Source organism: Anastrepha obliqua, chromosome 1, assembly GCF_027943255.1.
Source record: "Anastrepha obliqua isolate idAnaObli1 chromosome 1, idAnaObli1_1.0, whole genome shotgun sequence".
NCBI lineage: Eukaryota > Metazoa > Arthropoda > Insecta > Diptera > Tephritidae > Anastrepha > Anastrepha obliqua.
In genome coordinates this window covers 43095377-43119220 of record NC_072892.1, presented here as the reverse complement: position 1 = coordinate 43119220, position 23844 = coordinate 43095377, and the positions used below count along the sequence as shown (strand labels likewise).

Sequence of the window (23844 nt, the reverse complement as noted above, 5' to 3'; positions counted from 1 at the left end):
GTAGGGTTGCCGCGATTTTATGTTTCACTATTTCGCTTTACCTCTTGCGCTCTTTCGTCTCTCTTCTTCACTTTCTCTCTCGAGCTACCACACTTTCGCATGACCCATAAGACACAATTAGTCTAGACTTTATTTAACTTAACTCAGCGTAGGAAATTGGCAGCGATTAGTCAACCAATTCAATTTTTGTTATGATTACTCAATACATTCACTTTTATGCTAGCATGGCAATATTCTTACGTGCCCCTCTTTGAATTTGTTTATTGGCATACAATTTTTCTTGTGTGCCAGTTGTACGGCAACTTGCTGCCAATGATGCCACATCAAACAAGTAAATTCGTTTAAAATTTACTTCTGCTTACGTTTTTTTTTTTTTTTGTTTTGTTTTTGAAGGTTTTCAAGACGCACATCTGATAAGCCCGTTTCCCTTTTTTTTAATTCTTAAAGCTCTAAAAAAACAAAACAAGAGCGTTGAGTGTTGCGTTGACGTTCACGTTCCTAGCTGTAACACTGAAGTGGCACACTTAATCATGAGCGGCAACGCTACGTCAGGTGATGAAAAACAAATAACGGTTCTTCAAGTATGGCAAAAGTATGGCAATACCTACATCTGTTCGAGTACTTTCGGCTTAAAATCGAGTACTGGAGGACTTCGCTGATTAAAAGCTGAAAATTCCGGACAACTGAGTTGTACGTGGTGATTCCGCGTTATCTGTGCTTGCACGTAAAGACTGGATACTTTCTTCAGTAAGCAAGTAGTTTAAAAAAAAATAAATAAATAATTGGCGCTTACACTTCTGCTGGGTATTTGGACGAAATCCTCCTTCTAATTGTGGCTTACATCTTAATATTGTTCCACAAATCGATGGGCCTTCAGTTTTATTCCCTTCAGTATTAAATTCTCTTCTATTTGAACTAACAAAATAGATTAAAAAAATTTTCAAGATTTTTATACCAAGTTGAAGTGAATTTTTTTTTTTTAGAAAGACATTTTTTTCTTTGAAACCTCCAGAAATGTTGAAATTTTGGAATTTCTCTCAGTTTTCTTAGTTCATCTAGAATATAAAATCGTGATAATTAGAAATCCATGTGAATTTTTTGTTTTAGATAATAATTGCGAACTGTATCTTGTACGCCAGTTGGAAACTCCAGCGTTGCAGCGCTCTACTCATTTCTATGTTAAACCTTTTTTTCAACTTATTTTAACCAGTACAAAAATTTTTTATACTTTTTAAATGTTCATTAAAAGATAGAAAAAAACTTTGCAGTGCTAAATTAATTTTTTCCTTAAAAAAAAAAATCGCAAAGAGATGCAATTTTTAGACCTCATAAACCAGGCTCCCCCCTTAACGTTGCTGTAGCATGATTTCGTTCTTCCTCATACAAATAACAGGATCAGAAGAATTTTTTAGACAAGGGTTTGGCAGTTAGGAATCTAAAAATTGCAGATATTTAACGTTTTACGTAATTTCAAATTCGACTAATCACTTACACCCCTTTCCATACAGGGTAAATTAAAAAAAGAATAAGTTAGGTTACCTAAATAAAGTCTAGACTAACTGTACCTTCGGCACATTACGAGAGAATACCAGTTGTGACTAGACATATTTTAAAGTTAAAATAGTTTTATTTAAATATTTGCTGTATTTTTTATTTTTTTCTAGCAATAAATTCCTACTAGTTGAATAAATATCTATATAGCGTAGTTAATTTTTAATTGTAGTGAATATATGTTTGTATCTATTATTATACTTGTATGTATATGAGTTGAGTTGATTTACTAGTTAGATATTTAGTAGAGCGGCAACACGTGGTGAACTTTGATTTTGCTGTTTATCACATTTTGAGGAGAAATTGAGGTGCGCCTGCAAGTATGCAACACAAGCTCTTCAGATTTTGTTTTGTATATACGAAAGCTGCGCTCCACAGCAAAGCGCATTAACAATGCGCGCGCGTGTTTCCGTGTATGTGTGTGTGTGTGTGGGTGTATGTAAACGATAGTTGATTTGTGCTTCGCAACAAAGAAAGTAAGCAACATGTTGCTGTGCGCTCCATCACCAGCAACATGTCGACGCCAGAATACAACTACATGCACATTTATAGGGCGTATGTGTGTATGCAAAATGTAGAACCGCAAATTCCGCTGCTATTTATGCTTCCGTGGCATTTTGGCTCTGCTGCCGCATTGTTGTCGTAGTTGGCGAGTGCAGCGTAGTTGGAGTTGGCGATGTTGCAGGCGATTGCATCTTGTCACGAAAATGCCGGTTCTCTGGATTCGCCAACACCGATTGTATAAACTCTGATGTCTCGAGTTGGAGCTGCGCTAGCCGTCGTTGCAACATTTGGTTGCGTTTCACCAGCTTGATAGTCTTTAGCGCAATCGCCAACAGTCCTTCCGTATTCTTAATCTCACACATACTTGAATATGTATCGGAATCGTGCTCATCATCATCATCACTGGCATAATGTCGCTTTTGATGATTATGACTGTTGCCAATGTTGTTGTTGGTGCTGTTTATGCTATGTTTGTTCGCAGTGCTTGTGATTGGTAGTAAATGTTTGTCGTGCAACGTGGGCGCTGGGAATACTGTTTTAACGGCGCATTGAAGCAGTTGTCGTGTGTGAGAATTGTTGCTGTAGGCAATACCGCTATCACTGCTATTGCTATTGTTAGTGTCCTTGTTGTTAGTGTTGTGACAAATCGCACCACTTGTTATGGAATGTACTTCGCAGTCTTCTTCATCGGTGATGCCGTTGTCGAGATCCATTTCATCGGCTGTGATGGCGCGCATCGATTCTGGCCCTGTGGTGGATGAGGAGACAACATTGTCGGATATTTGTTGATTATGTTCCAAACGCAATCGATCCATGCGTATTGGCTCTAGGAAAGCTTTTTCAACAGCAGCAGTATCGAGTTTACCGCGTACGCGCAATGTTGATGAGTTGCGACCGGAGGCCACTGGAAAGAGATGAAGAAAGAGTTGACAGTTAATTTATGTTTAAGAGATTGGAAATTAACGCGAACGTTTTCATTGACTTGAGTGTGTATGTATGTATGTATGTAAAGAGCACCCATAGAATTTTATTTGCCTCCTTTAAAGACGCTCAAGGCAAGAAAATTTTGTACATCGTCCTTCAACACAGGCTAGCTTATTTTGCTAAGCATCGAATGCAAGGACCTTTTTTAATAATCTTTTTTTATCTTTTACAAAAATATTTTAATAATTTATTTTTTTAATTTTTTACTAAACTTTTGTCAAGATTTTTTTTTTTTTTTTTATTGAAGTATTTTAATATATTTTTTTGTTTTGTTTCATTTTTAACTAAAATATTACATCAATTTTTTTATTTAATTTTTCTATTATATTAAAAACAAAATTTTATTTTAATTTTTACTAAAGTATTTCAATAAAATTTTTTAAAATATTTTAATACAAATTTTTAAAATTTTTTAATATTTTAAAATTTATTAAAATATTTTTTTCACTAAAATAGTTTAACATTTTTCTATACAATATTTTAATGATTTTTTCTTTTAATTGTTTATTAAAATATTTGAAAATATTTTTTTTCAATTCTTTACTAAAGTATTTCAACTCTTTTTATTCTTTACTAAGATATTGTATTAAAATGTACTTTTTTTACTTTTTACCTCCTTTGTTAATTTTGTTCGCAAACTGCGGTCACTATAGTAGTAGGGCGACATATTCCAAATTGTTGACCATTTATTTAATTTTATTTAACGTTTTTTTGAATTTTTGATAAAAATATACCTCATGCTACAACAAACATGCATTTCGGAAGTCCATTCAATTTTGTTATAACATTGCGCCAGTTTAAAGTGGTTCACATGCTCTGTTGATTTTATAAAAAATGTTTGGTTGACGGTGTTATGCATTTTCTTCCATTTAAGAAATGCTCGAAATGGTATATAGAGAAAATGCAAAAGACCCTCAAAAAAAATGGTCAAAAATCAATAAAATTGACTAGTTGCTATTGACGAAGTTCTGATAATGCTAAATAAGCGTGGGGTTAAGGTAGTATCATACGCCTAATGATATCGGAACCATTTCCCACAGCCATGGCTTAGATTTGAAAACGTCACTGGCTGTCCACTTGCGGCCAGTCGCTGGGCTACCACTTGCGACCTCCGAGTCAACTCTGACCTCTATCCTTCCGACTTCCCAAATTAAACAACCACGTGAAGTGATACTTGACTCCAAACTCAATTGGAATTTACACATTGGAAATCAGGTAAAGAAGGCCAGTATAGCCTTCTACTCCTGCGAATCTATGTTCGGTAAAAAATGGGGACTCAAGTCACAGGGCGTGCTATGGATGTACAACGCAGTGGTTTTGCCAATTTTAACGTATGGATGCCTGGTTTGGTGGAAGCTCCACGGAAAAGCTATAATATCACTAAACTGGGGAGAGTGCAAAGGACTGCATGCATTGGCATCACCGGAGCATGTAAAACTTGCCCTTAATGTCGTTTTGCACTTACTTCCCATCGCCTTTTACGTTATTCCCATCACAGCTTAAAATGCAATCATATTAGAGGAGGTTGGCCTCTGGAGCCAATCTCTCAAGGGACATGCTAGCATTTTCGGACTGTTAGCACCGTATTTCTCCAAACTTCGAACAGATCTCTCTATCCACAAACTAGAGTTTGAGGGTCGTGCTAGGGCAATCTTTCCAAATAGGCAGAATTGGATCGAGGGGAAAATCTGCACCGAAGCTTGCACCTCTGTCTTCAATGACGGTTTCAAGGTGGAATCGGGAGTCCGAGCAGGGTTTTTTTTCTAAATCAGCTAATTTATCTATCTCCTTTAAACTACCGAACACTGCTAGTGGTTTTCAAGCAGAAGTCCTTGCGATCCTGCAGGCATGCAAAATGCTTATGGAACGCGGGAGCGAGAGATACGCCATGGTGTAGAAGGAAATTAGTAAACTCTTGTAAGGAGGAGATCAAACCTCTTGTCTAACATTTCTCTGATCTGGATTCCGGGACATAGGAACATAGAGGGAGAGGGAAATGAAATTGCTGATGAGCTTGCCAGGAAGGGGACTGAATTGGCCTCAGAGACCTCCAACCCGGTCATCGGAATCCCCTTGATAGTTGTTAAAGGGCAACTGCACAAATTATTTCTCAGAAAGGCGCAGAACACATGGAGCTCTATTACTTCATGCGCTATTTCGAAAACCCTTTGGCGCCCCAGCACAATATTTGAACGACACAGGAAGTTCTTTGGACTCCTCGCCATTCAATTTCCAAACTCGTAGCTGTATTTACCGGTCACTGGAACACCCGCGGAAAAGCTAGGGTTACCATTTAATGCCCATTGCAGAAGCTGTGGGGACCTTTCACAGAAGGAGACTATTGAGCACTTTCTCTATAAATGTCTTGTGTTTGGCAGCTAGACGACTAAGAGTGCTACTTACTTCGACAGCCTGGGACAGTGCGCCAACCCATCAATCTCCTACATTATATCAACAGCTCTGGCTGGCTGCAGATATCTGCCTATTGGACGTCTCATAATGTTATCAAAACGGCGCTTCAGTGCTACTTGAGGAGTGCCAGACTGGCACTTCAACCATTTAACCTACCTACCTAATACAATTTTTAAGACACTTCAAAGTTGCACCTTAATATCCAGAAAAGACAAAGTGTGTTATAAAATTAATAACGTCAGTATAAGTTTTTTATTTGAAGCGTAAACAACAATATTTTTACCACACTTGAAAATGTCGAATTTCGTGCCAAATAATGTGTTTTTGCGGGGAATTCTTTAATATGAAGAAAAAAGCAGCCGAAAGTCATCGTATCTTGGTGGAAGTTTATGGTGAGCATGCTCTAGCTGAGCGAACGTGCCAGAAGTGGTTTGCACGCTTTAAAAGTGGTGATTTTGGCCGCGCCGCCAAAGTTCATGGATACCGAATTGGAGGAATTGCTCGATCAAGATCCGGCTCAAACGCAAGAAGAGGTTGCAAAAACTTTGGGAGTTGATCAATCAACCATTTCCAAACGTTTAAAAGCCATGGGAATGATCCGAAATTCAAATTTCGAAAAAAACCGCACGAACTTATTCATAGACCTATTACATACACAAAGTTTCTCTAAAAATGCTGATGGAAGCTCATCGAATTTTTCTACATTTGATACGGAATATGAAATTTTAAGTTATATGGTTTTTTTATAGTATAAACTTTATTTTTAAAAACAATTAAAAAATTAAATAAATAAATAGTCAGAACAATGCAACATGTCGCGCTGCTATTATTGTGAACGACTAAGAAAATAATTATAAGGCAAAGAAAAATAGTGAAAAGAAAATAGTGAAATTCTCGCCCATTCAATATTTTGCATAAATTTAGATCACGTTGCGTTGCCACCCGCCCAGCGTTACAGCCTGTCAAAGGAACCCACACGCCACATTCCACACCGCACAATTGCAGCAATGCATAATATGGGTCACACAGCGCTAAATCTGTCAATTACGTGCGCTACGCAGAGTTGCATTTAATTAGCAATACTGTGGCTGATAATCAGAGAAAACGAGCAAATCGTCTCTCTACCACTTAGCACACTTTTTAACATTCGACCAAACCCACAACAATAATTGACTCACTTAACAGCTCATGCGATATGGGGCTAGCGTCGAAAATGAACAGTAAAAATGTGCGCACATTCATACATACTTATAGTACTATGCATTTCATATAACAGCATGATGAGTGTTTGTATAAAAGAAAAAATATACACTATGGTGAAAATTTGTTTTAATGAAAATGAGTTGCTAGTTCAAAACTGGTCGCATTTCGTTTATTTGTGACCACTTTGTTGCTTATGCCGCGAGTAGAGCATCTATTCTGACAGTGGGATGATGTGAAGGGTGAATAGTAGAAAAAAAACGTTTTTTTTTGTAATATGGCTGTGGTAATAATAATTTCCGATATATAAAGTTGCTGGTTCGATTCGAGCCGGAAGATATTCTGGCTTTTTAGAAATCATGGGAATGGTTATTGGGTCACTTTTCATTTTTAATCAAATGAGAGTAATTAAATTTCTGAATTGAAATTTAATGATTTCAGAAAAATAAAAGCCAATTAATTTATTAATTAAGGCGACAATGTTGATAATGCAAACTTGCAGTTTGTTTATCCACGAAAATAATTTTTCGAGCGCTTGCTCGAAACCAACGAAAAATGAAAGCAAAATGCACTACATCTCATCTCTTGAACAATACTCATACAATTACAACAATTGTCTAGGATAATCTGACTGCTGGATTCATGTGGCATTTTGAAAGACAGAAAATATGGGTAGGGAGAATATAAAGAAAGAGGAAATATTAAGTGGTCATACGAGAATATAAAGAGATAGAGAACGTAGTTGGTCTATTTCAACAAATCTGACTAAAAAAACGCGTCCTTCATTTCGCGTAACCCATGTAAAAGCAGAGAAAGTGCGCTCAATTGTCTCCTTTTAGTATTAGTTATGAATTGTCGAGATGAAAGGATGCAGCAGGGAAGAATTGGTACTGAAGAAAGTCGTAAATACATAGTTTAGCTGTAATTATGCATCATTCCTCCATCAAAACCGATCAACGATATCCACCACACTAAAAATCAATGGGGATCAATTTGGTCCCGTTTCTAAGCAATTATCTTAACATCAACAGAAAAATATTAAGAGTTGGACCTTTCTTGCAAGTATCATACTTTAAACATTATATGGTGACATTCCCATTCCCATTCCCCATTGAGCCAAAGAACCTATAAAGACAAAAGGCTGTAATTCCGGTCACAGAAACGACTTTGTTTTACATTAATTACACACACTAACACAACTCGCGTAAGAAATTTCACCATACATAAGAGTTATTGAATAAATTTTCTTCTTTTTTGTGGTAAAATTTCCTACTCGACTTTTATTTTAAGCATCCAAGAATGATTCCAGTTTATTGTCTTTATACATTCTTTGAAACTAGTCTTCGCCTTAAATTAACGCTAAATGCACCACTTCGGTACTAGTTCATTTACCTTCCGGGTTTATTTATTACATATATATTTACATATGGATGTACGACGTGGCAGTCTCATGTGATGTTCCGACTTCAGGCAAGATAATGTGCACATGAGAAACGTGACAATAGCAGAGGCCACGACATTGAATAACTGGATGGATGGTCAGTTAAATCGGTTCAGAGCCAGTGCGCAAACAAACGCATTGGTCATGGATAACTAGTGGCAACTGGCTAGGTAGGTGTGTGCCAAGCAAGCAGCTATTAGTATGTTTGTATATACTGGAATATACATGTTTACATATATTTATATATATATGTATGTACATATGCATGTGAGTGAATGTGCTTGCTAAACGCAGCAGGAGGTGTGTAGGAAAATGATTTATTGGTAGCCTGACAGGCAAGTGTGCAATGCGTATTACGAGTAATGCCAATGGCTGTCACTCAAGTCACCACCTCGTGGGATTCGGTCTCCTGACTAACTGTTAGATAATCGAGTGGATTGTTGAAAGTCACAATCAACGTAAGTGCAGTTAAGATCTGTTAGGTTTCGGAAATATTAAACTTGTTCATCCTCGTAGTAGAGTTAACTCGAAAACATTTCCACGGCAGTCGGTTCTACATTGCCTGAATGACCCGGATTTATATCCGGCTAAGGACTGTCACTCCAGTGACAAGCTTCATAAATGTATGGAGAATTTTTAAGCTGCTACAAAAAAAAAGTTAACTCAAAAAGCTGATTTTTTTTTTTAATTTCAAGTCAGTTGGAAATAAATGAATAAATTAAAAAGTTATTTTTTATAACAAAATGTTGCTACATAAAACTTAATCAATGATCCCTCTTTTGTTCTTAAAACATCTATATAAGGCTCTACGTACATAGTTGCGAGTGCAAATATCTTGTAGAAAATGTTAAAATTTGAAATACGGCCAACAAGGCTATAACTTGTTAGGATTTTTAGATTTTTTAGGATTGAGAGATTTTCGGGATCTCGTTGTTAAAATTTTTGGATGCCAAAATAATCCCACGAGTTAGGTATTTATTATTTTGCAGCTTAGCATGAAAAAATTGCTTTTATTGCACAGAAAACAAATTATGTGACATATCACGCTGAAATTTGCCATGTAAGCTTATAACAGTCCTACCAAAAAACAAAAAAATTATTTTTGCCATATGTCATCCGCAGACCGTTCTATTGATAACGTCTCGTTCATATTTGAGTAGAAGGTATTTTTCAGTTTATATCAGTACCACTGTGAACGCGTGAAAATGAAGTGAGTTTCATGAATTTTTTTTTTTTAAGTAGGGATGATTATTTGAGGATCGGACAAATTATAATTTATTAAGCATGTATTCAACTATACTGGCACACACTTTTATTAAAAATATTAAAAATTACAATTGTTATTAATATTAATGCAATGACGTCATAAAAAACTGATGCACCCTGGTGGCCACGATACAGAGGTGAAAAATTCTTAATCTATACATCAATGGCTATCGTCGTACGAGGCGGGTTTTTATTTATTTTATTTTTTTTCTGAGAAAATGGTGCAGGTTTGAAAAATGAGTTTGTGTTTTTACCCTTGTTTTTGTTTTCGAAAGGCTTGAAAAAATATTAATTTTTGGAATTTGGAAAAAACGGCTATGTACGACTGTAGCCAATACATGTACAAAAATTAAAAAAAAAAATTTTAATTTCATAGGTCTTCGAAAAAACAATGCCACCGTCTTCAGAGAAGCCGTTTCGAGAAAAACGCGTTTAAAGTTTTCGTTGGCCGCAGGTAGTGAGGCACTTATTGTATTGGGTATAACTTGGTTAATTTTCAAGATTTTAAGTTATCTACTTTAAGAAAATGCAAAAACAAATCGATTTTTTTGAAAAATCACAGTGGTATTCCCCCTTAAGCGTAATAAGCGGAGAGTAGTAGAATTTAATGAATATTCAGTTATGTTAAAATAAAAAAGTACTATTTATAGAAGGGATATACTGCTTTTCGTAGTAAAAGGAAAACAAAAACAACAACATTGAAATATATCCATATTTGCTGAAAAGTTGAAGTGAATGTGTTTTTTTTCTATCTTTGATTTTTATTCTCTTTTTTTGCCTTAAAACGGGGTTTTTCTGTATCCATTTCGTATGCTTCGTAAGAAATGGCAAATCCCAAAAATCCCGAGATTGTGAAATGCCTTTTTTTACATACAAAATACATGTTCGATTTTTTTTTATTCGGAAGAAGGGCTTAGCACCGTCAACAAAAAAATCCTTTGCTACTTTGCTATACTAAAATTCAAAGGGCTATCAAGCTGCATACCCAAAAAAATTCTAAAAATTCTTGTTCAAAGGTTGAAATTTCTTACGGAATATTGAAAAATTGTGTACAAAGTTTGTAACTTTGCATTGTATAGTTTTTGTTCTAGTATGAACGACTTCTATGTATGTTTATGTGCATAAGGAAACTCACTATTTACAATTTTGCAGCTGAGTGTATTTGAGAAGAAGTCGTAGGGGTACAAATTAATAGTGGTTCGGGAAGTAAACTAGTGTTTAGAGAATATACATATGTACAGGGTGGGCCAAATAAGACCTACTAATGTTAAGCACAAATAACTTTTTTATTTTTTGACATATTTATTTTTCTCTTTTTGTAGGTTATAATTGAATTGTTGGAAATTTATTATGGAACCCTACAGTACAACAAAACGCGTTAAAATTATCGAGTTTTTCTATTCTTACACAATTAGCCACACAAATTGATTTTTTAAATAATGTTTTGATGTTGGATGAAGCGCATTTCCATTTAAATGGTTATATCAACAAACAAAACTGTAGATTGTGGGGCTCTGAAAATCCAAGAGCAACACCTGATGCTGGTGTGTTGCACCCATCTAAATGTACTGTTTGGTGCGGTGTTATGGCCACTAGAGTTATCGGTCCATATTTCTTCGAAAATGAGGATGAAACGCCGGAATCGATTTCAGGAGCTTCTTACAGAACATTGATTGAAAACTTTTTGCGGCCAATGGTGTAGCAGTATCCTAATTTGTGGTTTCAACAAGAGGGAGCAACTGCACATACTGCTAGGCAGTAGTCTTTAGTCATTAGTAGGTCTTATTTGGCCCACCCTGTATGTACATGGCAATGCTATTAGGCTCAACAAGTTCATCAAGGAGGAATCTGTGACCTATGTATGTATGATATTCTCATTGGTTCTGCCTGGCAACCGGTATATTTGCTTTGTGCGAAATTGTTTGCTTTTGCTCTTAAAAGTATTTGCAAAAAACATTTGATTTCCAATAGTTTATTCAACGCCTATACAAAAAGATCAAATAAAAACAATAAAAAATATGTTTGGTGTCATATTTGTTGTTTTTGGTATTTTGCTGTTGGTATTTTATTCTTGTTATTATTATTGTTGTTTTTGGGGTTTTGTTGTTGGTATTTTATTCTTGTTATTATAATTGTTGTTTTTGGTGTTTTGTTGTTGGTATTTTATTCTTGTTGTTGTTGTTGTTATTGTTGTTGTTGGTATTTTATTCTTGTTGTTGTTATTGTTGTTTATTGGTGTTGTTGTTATTGTTTTTTGTTTTTTGTTTATATTTTCATAGCTGTTTTTGATCTGTTTGTTGTTCTTGTAGTTGTTATTGCTCTGCTGTTGTTATTGTTGCAGTTCATATGGTAACCTTTGTCGTCAAATTCACTGAAAACTGCTTTTAACCTCTTGAAACTGCGAAAACGGAACTTAATATTTATTTACATAAATGCACATTTAGCTATTTGTGCAATGCCTTTGACACTAATTCGCAAAACAGAAAAAATTATACTTCTACGAAGAATATTTTCCATGCATACATGTGCATACATATACTAATACATACACATATGCACTAACATGTATGCATTACTGCCTTGCAGGGGGAAAATTTGAATTGGTGAACTACATTTATATGTAAGCAGTTTACAACCAGTTTGATATGAACTAGTGCCTTAATTACTATGTACAGTTTCAGCAATTGAATGTCAAGCTACCTCTCTAAACTTGAAAACTTCTTTAGTTGAATAAACCTTGCCTCTCCTTATTTATTTCGAAGTCATTGAAAACGTGCTTGACAGGTTGCACAAAAATAAACGCCAACATAATAAGCATTTGAAGAGAAACCAAATGGAATTAACCTCTTTATAAGCAACTCCTTCCACTATGGTGAAGTAACTTATTGGATGGATCTGCCATTCGATTATGTCAAAGACAAGACAAGACCATACTCAACCTTTGACTGCCAACAACTATGTAGCTTTCACAGAGAAGTACCCTTTACTAGCAATGGTTCTATAAAGTTCAGTAAGACGTTGTCATTAATTTTCCCTGCAGGGATGGCTCTCTCAGGGGTATGTATGTGTGTACTTATACATGCAATATTTGTATCACGTTCAGTATTATTGCAACATATTATATTTCCTCTATTTTGCACCTTTCAATGCATTTTTTTTTTTGTTTGTTTGTTTGGTTTTTTACTTAACCCGTCCTTGTAGTGAAACAATTTATTATAACACAGGGGGTAATTTTTTTTTTCGTGAAATAAAATAATACTCTAATTACTATTTCTTATAGATATTATAGATGGGGGAAATCTGGGCATACCAACGTGTATATGTGGCTCTCCGGCGAACTTTTTTAACCTTCCGCTAGGTGCATTTCGTTTTGCAGCAAAAATAGGTGCGTTGTATAAAATTGGTATTCATAAATAAGGATGAATATATGTTTCGAAAAAAAAAATTAGTACTAAAATTTATAAAAAAAGCTTTCATTATTGTATCAACTAGATCATGTGTCTAACAAAAGGTTAAGATCGCTTCTAACCTAACCTACTGCATGAAAAAATTATTCATTTATGCTAAGGTATTCAGGAATTTTTTTATTTTTTATTTTTTTGTTTTTGTAAAATGCCGCAAAGTAATACCAAAGCATGTATAGTAGACGTTGTGAAACCTTTTCCTTTTTTTAATTTATTATAAAAACATACACTTATGATCACATAAATAAGTCATTTCATTTTTCTGTGATATTCGCAATATTTTTCATGCTAACCTTCGGCAAACTTCTGGGTATGCAGTTGTATAGCAATTAAATTTTAGTGTAATAAAGTGAAATTCGAATTAACTTTTTGTGCACAACATTGCACATTTTCTTCCATGTAGAAAGGCGCCCAAATGTGCTTTAATTCCCAACATGTTCAGAAGCCGTTTAAATGGCTTTATTAATGACTTTATTTTATTTTTATTATTAAATGACTTTATTATATTTTATTACATTAAAATTAAATGGACTGCAAAACTGCTATCCCAAAATTTCTCTAAAAAATCTGATTAAAAAATTCAAAATTTTGATGAAAATTCATTGTGACGGTTTTCTCTGCTCTAAAGTTGCTATGTTATTTCAAATATCTTCTACCAAAGAGTATTCTTTTGAAGTAATAGAATAATTTTTTTTTTTTTTTCAACTATATTTTTTCGATACCATCAATAGGCGTTTGCTTATAAATAGATTTATGTAAACAGACTCTTTTCGATTTGAAACGATCCAAACACCGATTTTTTACTTGATTAGCATCCGCTAAGGGCACCAGACAATTTCAAGCGGTTTCATAACCCACTTCTAAAAATACTCTACTTTGGAACTTCCAAGAAATCTGACATACTCCACATCAGCAGTTAAGTGTTAGCATACACAACTGACCTAAATTCCTACAACAGTTACTCATTCTCAGAAGTGTACATGCATACATACCGTATGTACTTAGCGAATATCCATATACTTATCTTTTCTGCTTATAGAGCATTTCGAGAAATTCTCTACTTTTACATTATTGCAATTGTTCACATTTTTTTTCATAGCTACATGCATACATATTTACATAAATATGTAACTAAGTAAATATATGTAGGTACGAGTACATTGTTAGCGTAGCGACATTTCCGATTGCACATTGAAATGCCGCGCGACGAGCCGACTCAAGTCAAGTGGCCTCGTTACGAAAGCCTACAACAGTCAGCTGCAGGTGTCTATGAGTACTTGGACCTGTGCGCAAAGCATGTGCGAATTTACAGTTCTAGTGAGAATGTTGGGGTTAGTGAAGAGAGGCAGTGAGGAAAATAATGTGCTATTGAGTTGGGCTGTAGTGAAGGCTTCGTGCGTACTGTGGTCGCGAGGTGAGGAAACATTATTATAAAATGTGACTACATTGTAGGAAAATTGTCAAGCGTAAAGGTTTCAAGCAATTAAGTTGGAATTATTGCAATTTCCTTGACTCGCATTCAAAAATAGCGCTCGTTTGCTGCAAAAGTGTTATAATTAAAAATATATATACATATACTTAGATATAAGTTGAATTTTTTTTTAATTAATCATATCCTTAAATATTCAAAGTGCTTTTAAAAATCTCCTGGCGTTATAGTGAAAAACTAAGGCAGTTTTACTATATTTGGCCCCTAATTTGGAGTATAAAAAATTTGTTGTATGTAAAATCAACTGCAGCGCGGTGTTTGTTGCTTCATGTATTGTGGTGCTATTTGAAGTCAAACCAAAATAAAAACCTATTGCAACCTAAAGAACCATTGTCAAACACAACATCGATTTACAACTTCAAATATTTTGAAAAGTTATCGAAAATTGGTGTTCCAGATTTCATTTTTTTCATATGTTCATATTTCATTGCAGGCTTAGATTTGAGCGTTGACTGTTTTTCACATGGCCAACTGTATGTCGCTCTTTCAAGAGTAACCTCTAGAGAAAACATGTTTGTATTGTCTAATGACAAGAAAGCTATGAACGTTCTATATAAAGACATTCTGTAATATATTAATTGTTGTAAAAATAAAATAAATACATATGTAAAAATGCAAAAAGTAAATATGTTAAAGTGTAGGGTATGAATTTAGATATTCCACAGATAGCAGGAAATCTTCATGCTATAAAGAAAGGGGAATTGTTTTGCTCCAAATTTAATGCGTACGGGCCACGGGCACTAATGAATAAGCCAAAACTACTGGATCGATTTTAATAATTTTTTCAGTGAGTGACATAGGGTATATATTTTATACACGTGCGAAGCCGGGCGGGTTGTTAGTATATTATATTTTTTTCATATTTTTTTATTTCGGTTTTAAATTCTTAATTTTATATTTAATTATTTTATTTTAATACCCCTACGACATGCAATAAAAAAAAAAATAGGGGAATTTTTGTATTGATTTTACAATTTTATATTATTCACGGATAAATTTCCAAGACTGAACTTGGTAATCGGTCGTTGTTGTAGCAGAATGGTATTCCGTGTTCTGGCGTACGTGTAACGCTGTCGCATTGAAAGCAACATGAAACACACCATAGAAATGTGTTCAAAATGCATATTTCTTCAGACATTAATAACTAAATGAGCCCATATACTATTATTGCATACTGAATTGAGCATTGTTTAATAATTTAGCCGCATTTTGCTTATTACTACTCAAAGACAAAACTTTTGAAACCAAAATGTTTCTCTTTTCTGAACCACTGTGCATAATCTTGTTTGAATCGTATGACGCTTGCAAATATGTTCATAATGGATGCAGTATCAGCGTGTTTTTCCTATTTTTTGTGTTGTTTTTGCAATTATTTTTTGTTGATGTTGTTGTAAGCTGCTGACCTTATGCAATTTCATTTCAATGAACGAGCACGCACACAGTTGATTTCATTGTTGTTTATTGACTTTATGGCTGTACCGCTTCCAACCATTTTTAGTCATTTTGCTATTGATGTCATTACTTTTATTTTTACTGCAATTTATTAAATTTATTTATATATACTTATATATGTATATTTATTTTTGCACTCTGCTTAAATGGCCAAATGATGCTCATGCAGTATTTTTTTTTGTTTGTTTTTTTACTCATCATTTGTCACACTTAATTAAAGACGAAGATATATGCAATAAAATCGATTCATAGGAGTATAATAGGTGCACGAGTTTGTAGTTAACTAAAAGCTAGCAAAAAAAGTATCCAAAATAATTTTCAAGTTGATGGTCTCATACTGATATTTAAGGATTTTCGACGACACAGTCAAGATTTCACGATTTTTTTCTTTTGAAGCACTGAAAATGGGGCTAAGGCTGCTCTTGTTATATTTATCCGTCAGCAGCTCCTTTTCTAAATAAATATGAAAGTTTGTTTATCTGCTTTTTGTAGCTTAGACACTAATAAATCTGTAATCCGATTGTCATTAAATTTGAGTGAATTGATTTGAAAATATTTACAAGTTCCTTTGGATCCGCTAGGTGGGCCTGGGCTCAAAATATTCGAAGGTATCAGATTCACAGTTTGGTTTACGTATCTTATGCTAGGCAGGAATTATGAATATAAATATTTTAAGAGCACATGGACCCTCTAGAAAGCGCTTTCGTCAAGATTTTATGAAAATTTGTATACGAAAAATTTTGTTTAAGACACTACACAGGTCTTATTCAGAATTTCGCATTCATTAGTAGAGGAAAAGATATATTTTTTTGCTGGAAATGAAAGGACGATGCGCCAAGACGGCGTAATATCTCCTATATAAGGACGTTAAAACTTTATAAAATTATTTTTCGCACAGCTTGAACTAAAATACCTAGAGAAAACATACACTTGAGCTTCAAGTTAGCCTACACAGGCTAGTCTTAGGATTTCCGCTTCGATCTCAATAAAAGCGCCCGATAGAACCCAAAAGGAAATGTAATTAATTTAATTACAAGGGCGTGTAAAAATGAGTTTTAAAATTTTTTGTAGAAATTTTCGTTCATAGTAAATTGATGCTATGAAGGTACAATGCAAAATATATTACAGTAGTTTTATATCCAACACTCCTCTAAAACAAGAGAAATTCAAATGCCAAGACAGAGTGAGACAATGCCAATTTTTTATTCTGTTCGTAAGTTTGACAGCAAGTGCAAGAATTGCTTGTTTATTATATTATTATATTTACGTATTGTTCAAATAATATGTACAATGTTTTACTGCACCTCCACCTCTGAGCATTGAGTTAATCAACGAAATAAGCTTACATACAGCCCGCAACAAACTAGAGCACATCAAGATTCTGCCCAGTTTTGGTTTTTTCCTTTTTTCATTATTTTCAAGTTCATTAATTATAGGTAATTGTCAAATAAAGCCGTATAAATCCAAATTTAAAACTTTATACAAAATTTAGGTATGCTAAACAAATTTAAAGCAGAGTTCTTAGAACAATTTCGAGTATGCTGAGTTATAGCATAGAATTTTTGTATAATGAAGTGCGGATTTGAAGTCGCTCAAAACTTTTTTTTCTGGCGGCCCCGACTTTTTTTTATGTGGAAGAAAGCACACAATACTTTTACTATAGAATCGCACTCCTGATTTTACCAAAAAAATAGATGTACATAGACCAGAAATGACCAGGAAAGCGCGAATTCCACTCATTTTATTGAGACAAAAAACTTGCTTGAGTTAAAGTAACATCCAGTTGCGTAAAAAATTGAATAAAATCCAAAAAATCAAGTTTCAGTATAAAAATTTTAAAGTAAGAAACACCTTTAATAAAACAGCGAAAGAAATAAAAATTCAAATTATATAATATTAATAATAATTACTATTTTTGCAGTGGGTTACTTAGTTTGACAAGTCATTATTTTCAACTGACTTTGTAATTATTTACCCAGCAACAAAATTTTGCTTAATGAATGACAACGTACGAGTATTTCACTAACTCGCTGATTGACTGACTCATCAAACACACTTATGTAAATATGTATGTGTGTGTGCATTTAGCAGTAGAGCTTCTTGAAAAACTTTCAAACAAACAAATAAAAAACCTCACTACGTAATACAAGTATTCCTATACGTATTTCCATATAAATCTCATAATACCCCCTACCATCCTCACCATACTCACCACAATCATAACACGGCTCGTGTAGTTTAATGTGCCATGAACAAACTCGTGTTGGCATAAATTAATCGCACAAAAGCCTCACCACCGTATTTGCATTTGCTCTTATTTAGTAACAGCTGAGCGAGATTATTTCCGAAATATTTGTTTGTATTTGCATACATATGTATGCATTTATTGATAAATGTATGGGAAAATGGAAGAGAGGTAAGTCGACGTGACGTTAATTATGCTAGACGTGCTTCAGATAAATTAACGGCACTAATGAATCGGTGGTATGTATGTAGGTATATAGCTAATAGCGTGGAAGAAGAGCAGTGAGTGTACTCTCACGCTAAATGCGTTGCACTTGCTGAGCTGTGACTAAGTATACTATGCACACAGTAAGAGATTTTTCTATACTGAAGGTAAACTGAGTATCGATATTAATGGAAAATTCAAATAATTCATGATAATTTTCCTTTGATGCATCAGTGTGTGTGCCTTAACGTTGTCCTCCAAATGAGAGGGATGCAATTTTTCGATTTTTGGGATCCCGGGATCTCAGGATTGTATTAAGGGGATCCCAAAAAATTCGCGATCAATCCCGGAGGCAGATATTCAATATTTTGCCACAAGTTGGCTTAAAAAAATTGCATCAATATTCTTTAAGAAGCTCTCCTACCGTATACCAAATTATAAATAATTAGCTTTTAAATGCACTTTTTTATTTAAAGTTAAAATAATTTAAATAGTAATTCAACAATCAGCATTAATTATATTTATGCGTATTTAGCAATACTTTAACGCGATAAAGTAGCTTCAGGTATGTCGAAAAAGCTCAATGCAAATAAAATTGAAAAGGTAAAAAAATATGTTTTGAGGTTGAAATAAGTTCATAAATATATTTCTTAGTATATTAAGCGGAATAGGCGGAAAGTGTGATAGTATACTTCAATACTTTTTTTATACGTAAAGGGTGGTTAAATTTCAAGGGCCGATGTTGAATGTGAACCACACCTAAACGTCAAGTTTTTTCTGCATTTCATTTGACATTTTTCTATTTCAGACTAATTCAATTTGAACCATAGAAAGATAAATAATCGAGCAATGCGTTAAAGTTATTCAGGCTTGTTATGAAAACGGGCGTTCAAATCAAAATGCATATCGCGCACTTCGTGAAGAAAATCATCTTCAGTGATGAGGAACATTTTCACCTCAGTAGATTCGTCAATAAGCAGAATTGCCGCATTTGGGCGAATGATAATCCAAGAGTGATTGCCGAAAAACCAATGCACCCACAAAGAGTGACTGTTTGGTGCGGTTTATGGGCCGGCGGCATCATTGGGCCGTATTTTTTCCAAACTGAGGCCGGTCAGGCAGTCACTGTGAATAGTGTTCACTATCGTGAGATGATAATGAACTTTTTATGGCCCAAATTGGAAGATATGGATGCGCACGATATGTGGTTTCAACAGGACGGTGCCACTTGTCGTCACACAGCTAACGAAACAATGGCTCTTTTGCGCGAAAAATTTGATGGCCAATAATCTCACGTCGCGGTGATATCAATTGGCCGCCAAGATCATGTGATTTGACACCGTTGGACTTCTTTCTTTGGGGTTATTTGAAAGAAAAGGTGTATGCCGATAAGCCAGCAACAATTCAAGAGCTAAAGGATGAGATAATTTGGCACATTAACGCCATAGAACCTCAATTGTGCCTCAGCGTCATCGAAAATTTGGACCATCGGATGGAGGTGTGCCGTCGAGGTCATACCAATATTATCATAATAAAGAGAAATGACAATAATTTCCTAAAAAATTGTATTTTATTCAAAATCAACACCGGCCCTTGAAACTTAACCACCCTTTATATATGTAATTGCCGCTTAAATGCTCTTTGGGTGTTCGGCTGAGCTCCTCCTCGCATTTGTGATATGCCTTGATGCTTTCATCTAATGGAGGGGCCTACAATTTTTTGCCGCCTCCGAACGGCATGGCAAGAATACACTTGGAGGTTTGCAATTGTCTGCCGAAGAGCGTCTGCTATTAGAAAACCATTCTTTTTTGTTTTTTAATTTGTGTTTCGCGCATGGCGTTTCGAACCTGTACACTTCCAAATCATCGAAAAGGGGTTTTTCTGCCACCAAACAAATTACATAAATTCCGAAAAATGCGACATTGTTGGAAATAACATTCCTGGTATTCATAGTATCCCAGTGTTTACAGTTTTATGCCGTCTCCAAATGTTAAGCGGATTTTATGCGAAGGTTTTTCTAACCAGAAAGGCAGAGCGGCAGCTATTACCATTTCCTGTTCACAATGGGCTTTGAATCCGCGACCAACCACATGATATGATGTCACAGTGATATGTTCATGGCGTTTAATTTTATCATTGCTTAGTTACTCATTATTTATTTAACAGGGTTTGTGCTATTATAATACTTATGTATATACATATTATTGCCAGCGAAAGTTTAATTGAATAGTAATAAACACTTAGGCAATTTAAGTGCTACTCGAAAATATCGCTGGCTACTTATTTGGTTATAGAAGCATTCTTAACTTATCAAGAAATTCTTAACTGATTAAGTAATAAAACGCATTCTCCGAATGCTTGAGCTGAATGAATGAACTACGCCATAGGAGCAGACTTTAACTGAATCATAAATATTTTTTAGTTTTGAATTAGAAAGTCACCAGTAAAAATGTTCAAAGAATAATTTTATACAACAGTTTAATCCTTTAACGGCTTTCCAAATTTGTTTTTGGCAAGGTTTATTGAAGGAACTGTCAAAATGACTATTTAAGGTGAGTGCTAGTGGTTTAAAATGTTTTACGAAATTATTTTCCGTGAAATCGTACTGTGTATGGCTTAACCGTTCATTTCGCTAAGACATATAAAGGGTGAACAATTTAGAGGTATCGCATTTTAAATTGAAATAAAACAACTAATATTTAAATTGATTGTGCACTCTTTATTACTTTTTGTCTAGAACCATTTATGAAATTTATTTTTAAAAAGATAATCCCTATCAAATGTTGGCCGCAACTGCGCCGTAATACGTCTATCCGTAAGCACCAATTTTGAGTGACACGCTGCAGGACTTCGAATGGTATCTCGTGAATAGCTTTTGTAATGTTGGCTTCTACTGCCTCAATCGAATCGGGTTCATCCACAAAGCATTTAGACTTTATACACCACCTCAAATAAAAGTCCAAAGTTGAGATACACAAACGATCTTAGTGGCCAATCCATTGTTTGGAGACGAGAGATAAATTGCTAAATCCATTGTTTCACGGGCTGTATGCCGTACGCATACACGCGCTTCCATTTCCGGCATCAAAATGCACTGTTTCATTGGCACCAGCTTCGTTTTTAGAAGAATAATGGGTCGATGATTCCTCCAGCCCATAGACTGCACAAAACGGGTGTTGTTGCAATAGATATAATGGCTGTACTTGAATACCTTCGCATTGCTCTGCAGCCCAAATACGGCAATTTTGCTTATTAACGCGCGATGAACACTTTTCGCAGAGCCTCGCTTTATTTTATTCCGAACAATTATTCCACTTTTTCAAAAGCATAGATCCAGACATGAAAATGTTAGTGGACCGTAAAAAAATTCAAGATAACTGTTTGCAAATGCGTCGAGGGTTTTATTTCTGAATAGGTGTATGTTCAAAAAATTTTACCAACGTCCGAGCTGGTTTGGGTTGGGGCCGGACTCAATGCAAAAATCTTGAAAAAAGTATTAAAGGAATCAGTCAGAATTTATGTTTGAATTTTGCAGGCCGGAAAAATCCCGAAGATACCCGAAACTATTTGATATTAAAAATAGTTTAGAAAACAAATGGAAAAGCTTAATTGCATAATAAGCGTACTTTTCTCCTACACTACAGGACAAACGCGTTAACCTAACTTATGTTTGTTAAACCTTTGTTTACAAAACTTTTATTTATAAACCAGTTAATTTTTTTTAATAAGAATGCAGGCAAAGTTGAAGAGAAATTTCAAGTTCTTATTAATAATAAAAAATTATTTGGAAAAAAATGCATGAAATGTAGCTTTTTTATTTTCAAAATTAATCATTCGTAATATTATGTCAGCGCGTACGAGTATAAAAAATTTATAAAATTGCTTCCCTTTATTTTTTGACAAACAAAAAATAACGTAAGACTACTTAAATAATGCAGTATCGGTACTCAAAAATGTTGTTTCCCCACTCCCCAGCCATATTTCACCTTAACGAGCTCTACCGCACGTGTGACTTTGACGCAGCTGCAACGCAGTCGGCGCAAAAGTTGCTACCGCTTAACGTCAAATGTTAGCTGCCAAAGGCTTAATTAGGTGATTTCGCATTTAGTTGATTATTTTTATTGATGTAACAAAATTTTATTGATCTGCAAATTTTTCCAAGATACGGAAACACATCAAAACGTATGGTGAATGCATTTCATTTCCACGTTTCTTATTTTTAAATGTTTCCTTCACACACAAACGAGTGCAAGCGCACATAAATAATGCCATAAGTGTTGTTTATTTTGCAAGCTAAAATTGTAAGGATTTGCTTTATTTTGGGTTTATTTTGTTGTGAAATAGCTGTTTTTGGTATTACCGACTTTGGGTGAGATTTTTTTTTTTGTCTTGTTTGTGCGACTTGCTTGTGCAAATGAGTGAATTGCCTTGTAAAGCAGCAAAGAAAATACAAGCAACATCGTTAACACAAATGCATATGTAAATACGTGCATACGTGTATACTTATACATATTATAAAAAAAAACATGTGTGAAAATAAGATAAGATGATAAGACTAAGCTTTTATTAGTTATCACGAAGAGGTAGTTGGCCTAGTTCGCCCTACAAGGAGTGGTCATCAGATCACGACAATTTTAGTTTCTCAATCTATTCTATTTTAGATGAAAAATTTCTTTTGAAGCTGTACATACCTGCGCTATGTACCAGGTTGGGATGAAGGTTATGATGGCAATGAACAGGCGGACTGCCTAGCAGAGATAGGCGTTATTTCAGAATTCCAATGATCAGAAACATTTTGAAGACTCACCAAAGCCCACGTAACGTAATTTATCAATGACTGAAAGGGCAGCGGATTCACACGGCACTGGATCCAGAGTCCTGGACAAAGCCAGACGAAATACTTTATTCTTCCCTCCAGAAGAACATCATCCAAATAAGCTCCTAAGCCTAGATAGAGAGAACTTACCAACTCTCACTCTTTACATACTATACGGGGCTTTATAGTTTTCGTTACCATTTTCAGCAACTAGAATTTGTAGAAACAAGCGTCTGCAATTTTTGCGAATTTTATAATGAAACTCCAAAGCACTTTCTCTGCGAATGTGTAGCTCTCGCAAGACGAAGTCTCGTGCAACTAAGTGGTGCGACTCTACCTGTAAGTCCGTTAGTGGCATGGAAAAAGTAGCGCGAGGTGGTACGCAAATTCATCAAGAGGCTCCAACTTTAGACCTGCGTTCGAGCAAAATAGAGATCGCTGTGCAATATAGTAAGTTACACAGCGAAATTTAACATTATCTTTTCATATCATATAGTAGGAATACTGTTTAGCGCGACTTTATGCTCGATTACGATAAAAAAACAAAGCTTCACGAAATAAAGTTGCCTGAAATAGAGTCCAGAAACAATGGTCTTACGAGTACGACATTTACTTTCACCCTCAAAGTAGGTCAGAGAAACAACAAATGTTCCGTCATCTCATCAAGGCATGCAAAGCGAATGTGATTTTCACAATCAGCTATTTGAGTTGTATAAAACACCACTCAACTATACAACAGGTTGCCAGTTCATCGATCTGTCAAACGCGAGCTGATTTCAGAAATTCCATAAGTTGGAGGCAGTTCTGTTTGCAGAT

The 23844-nt window shown here is 34.8% G+C and overlaps 2 protein-coding genes across 4 annotated transcripts in view; one reads left to right on the top strand and one right to left on the bottom strand.

The window, feature by feature from the left end:
• Positions 1 to 334: 334 nt before the first annotated feature.
• Positions 335 to 23844, bottom strand: part of LOC129253302 (GATA zinc finger domain-containing protein 8) — a 102489-nt gene continuing 78979 nt past the window's right edge. For all 3 annotated transcript variants that reach the window (XM_054891609.1, XM_054891607.1, XM_054891608.1), the window contains exon 3: positions 335 to 2959. In XM_054891609.1, coding sequence (XP_054747584.1) covers positions 2151 to 2959 — 809 coding nt within the window. In that variant the 3' untranslated portion in view covers positions 335 to 2150. The remainder of the gene's footprint in view (positions 2960 to 23844) is intronic.
• LOC129253304 (uncharacterized) overlaps positions 14089 to 23844 on the top strand; it is a 63926-nt gene continuing 54170 nt past the window's right edge. Inside the window, exon 1 of the mRNA XM_054891610.1 lies at positions 14089 to 14236. Within this exon, the coding sequence (XP_054747585.1) occupies positions 14092 to 14236 (145 nt within the window). The 5' untranslated portion in view covers positions 14089 to 14091. The remainder of the gene's footprint in view (positions 14237 to 23844) is intronic.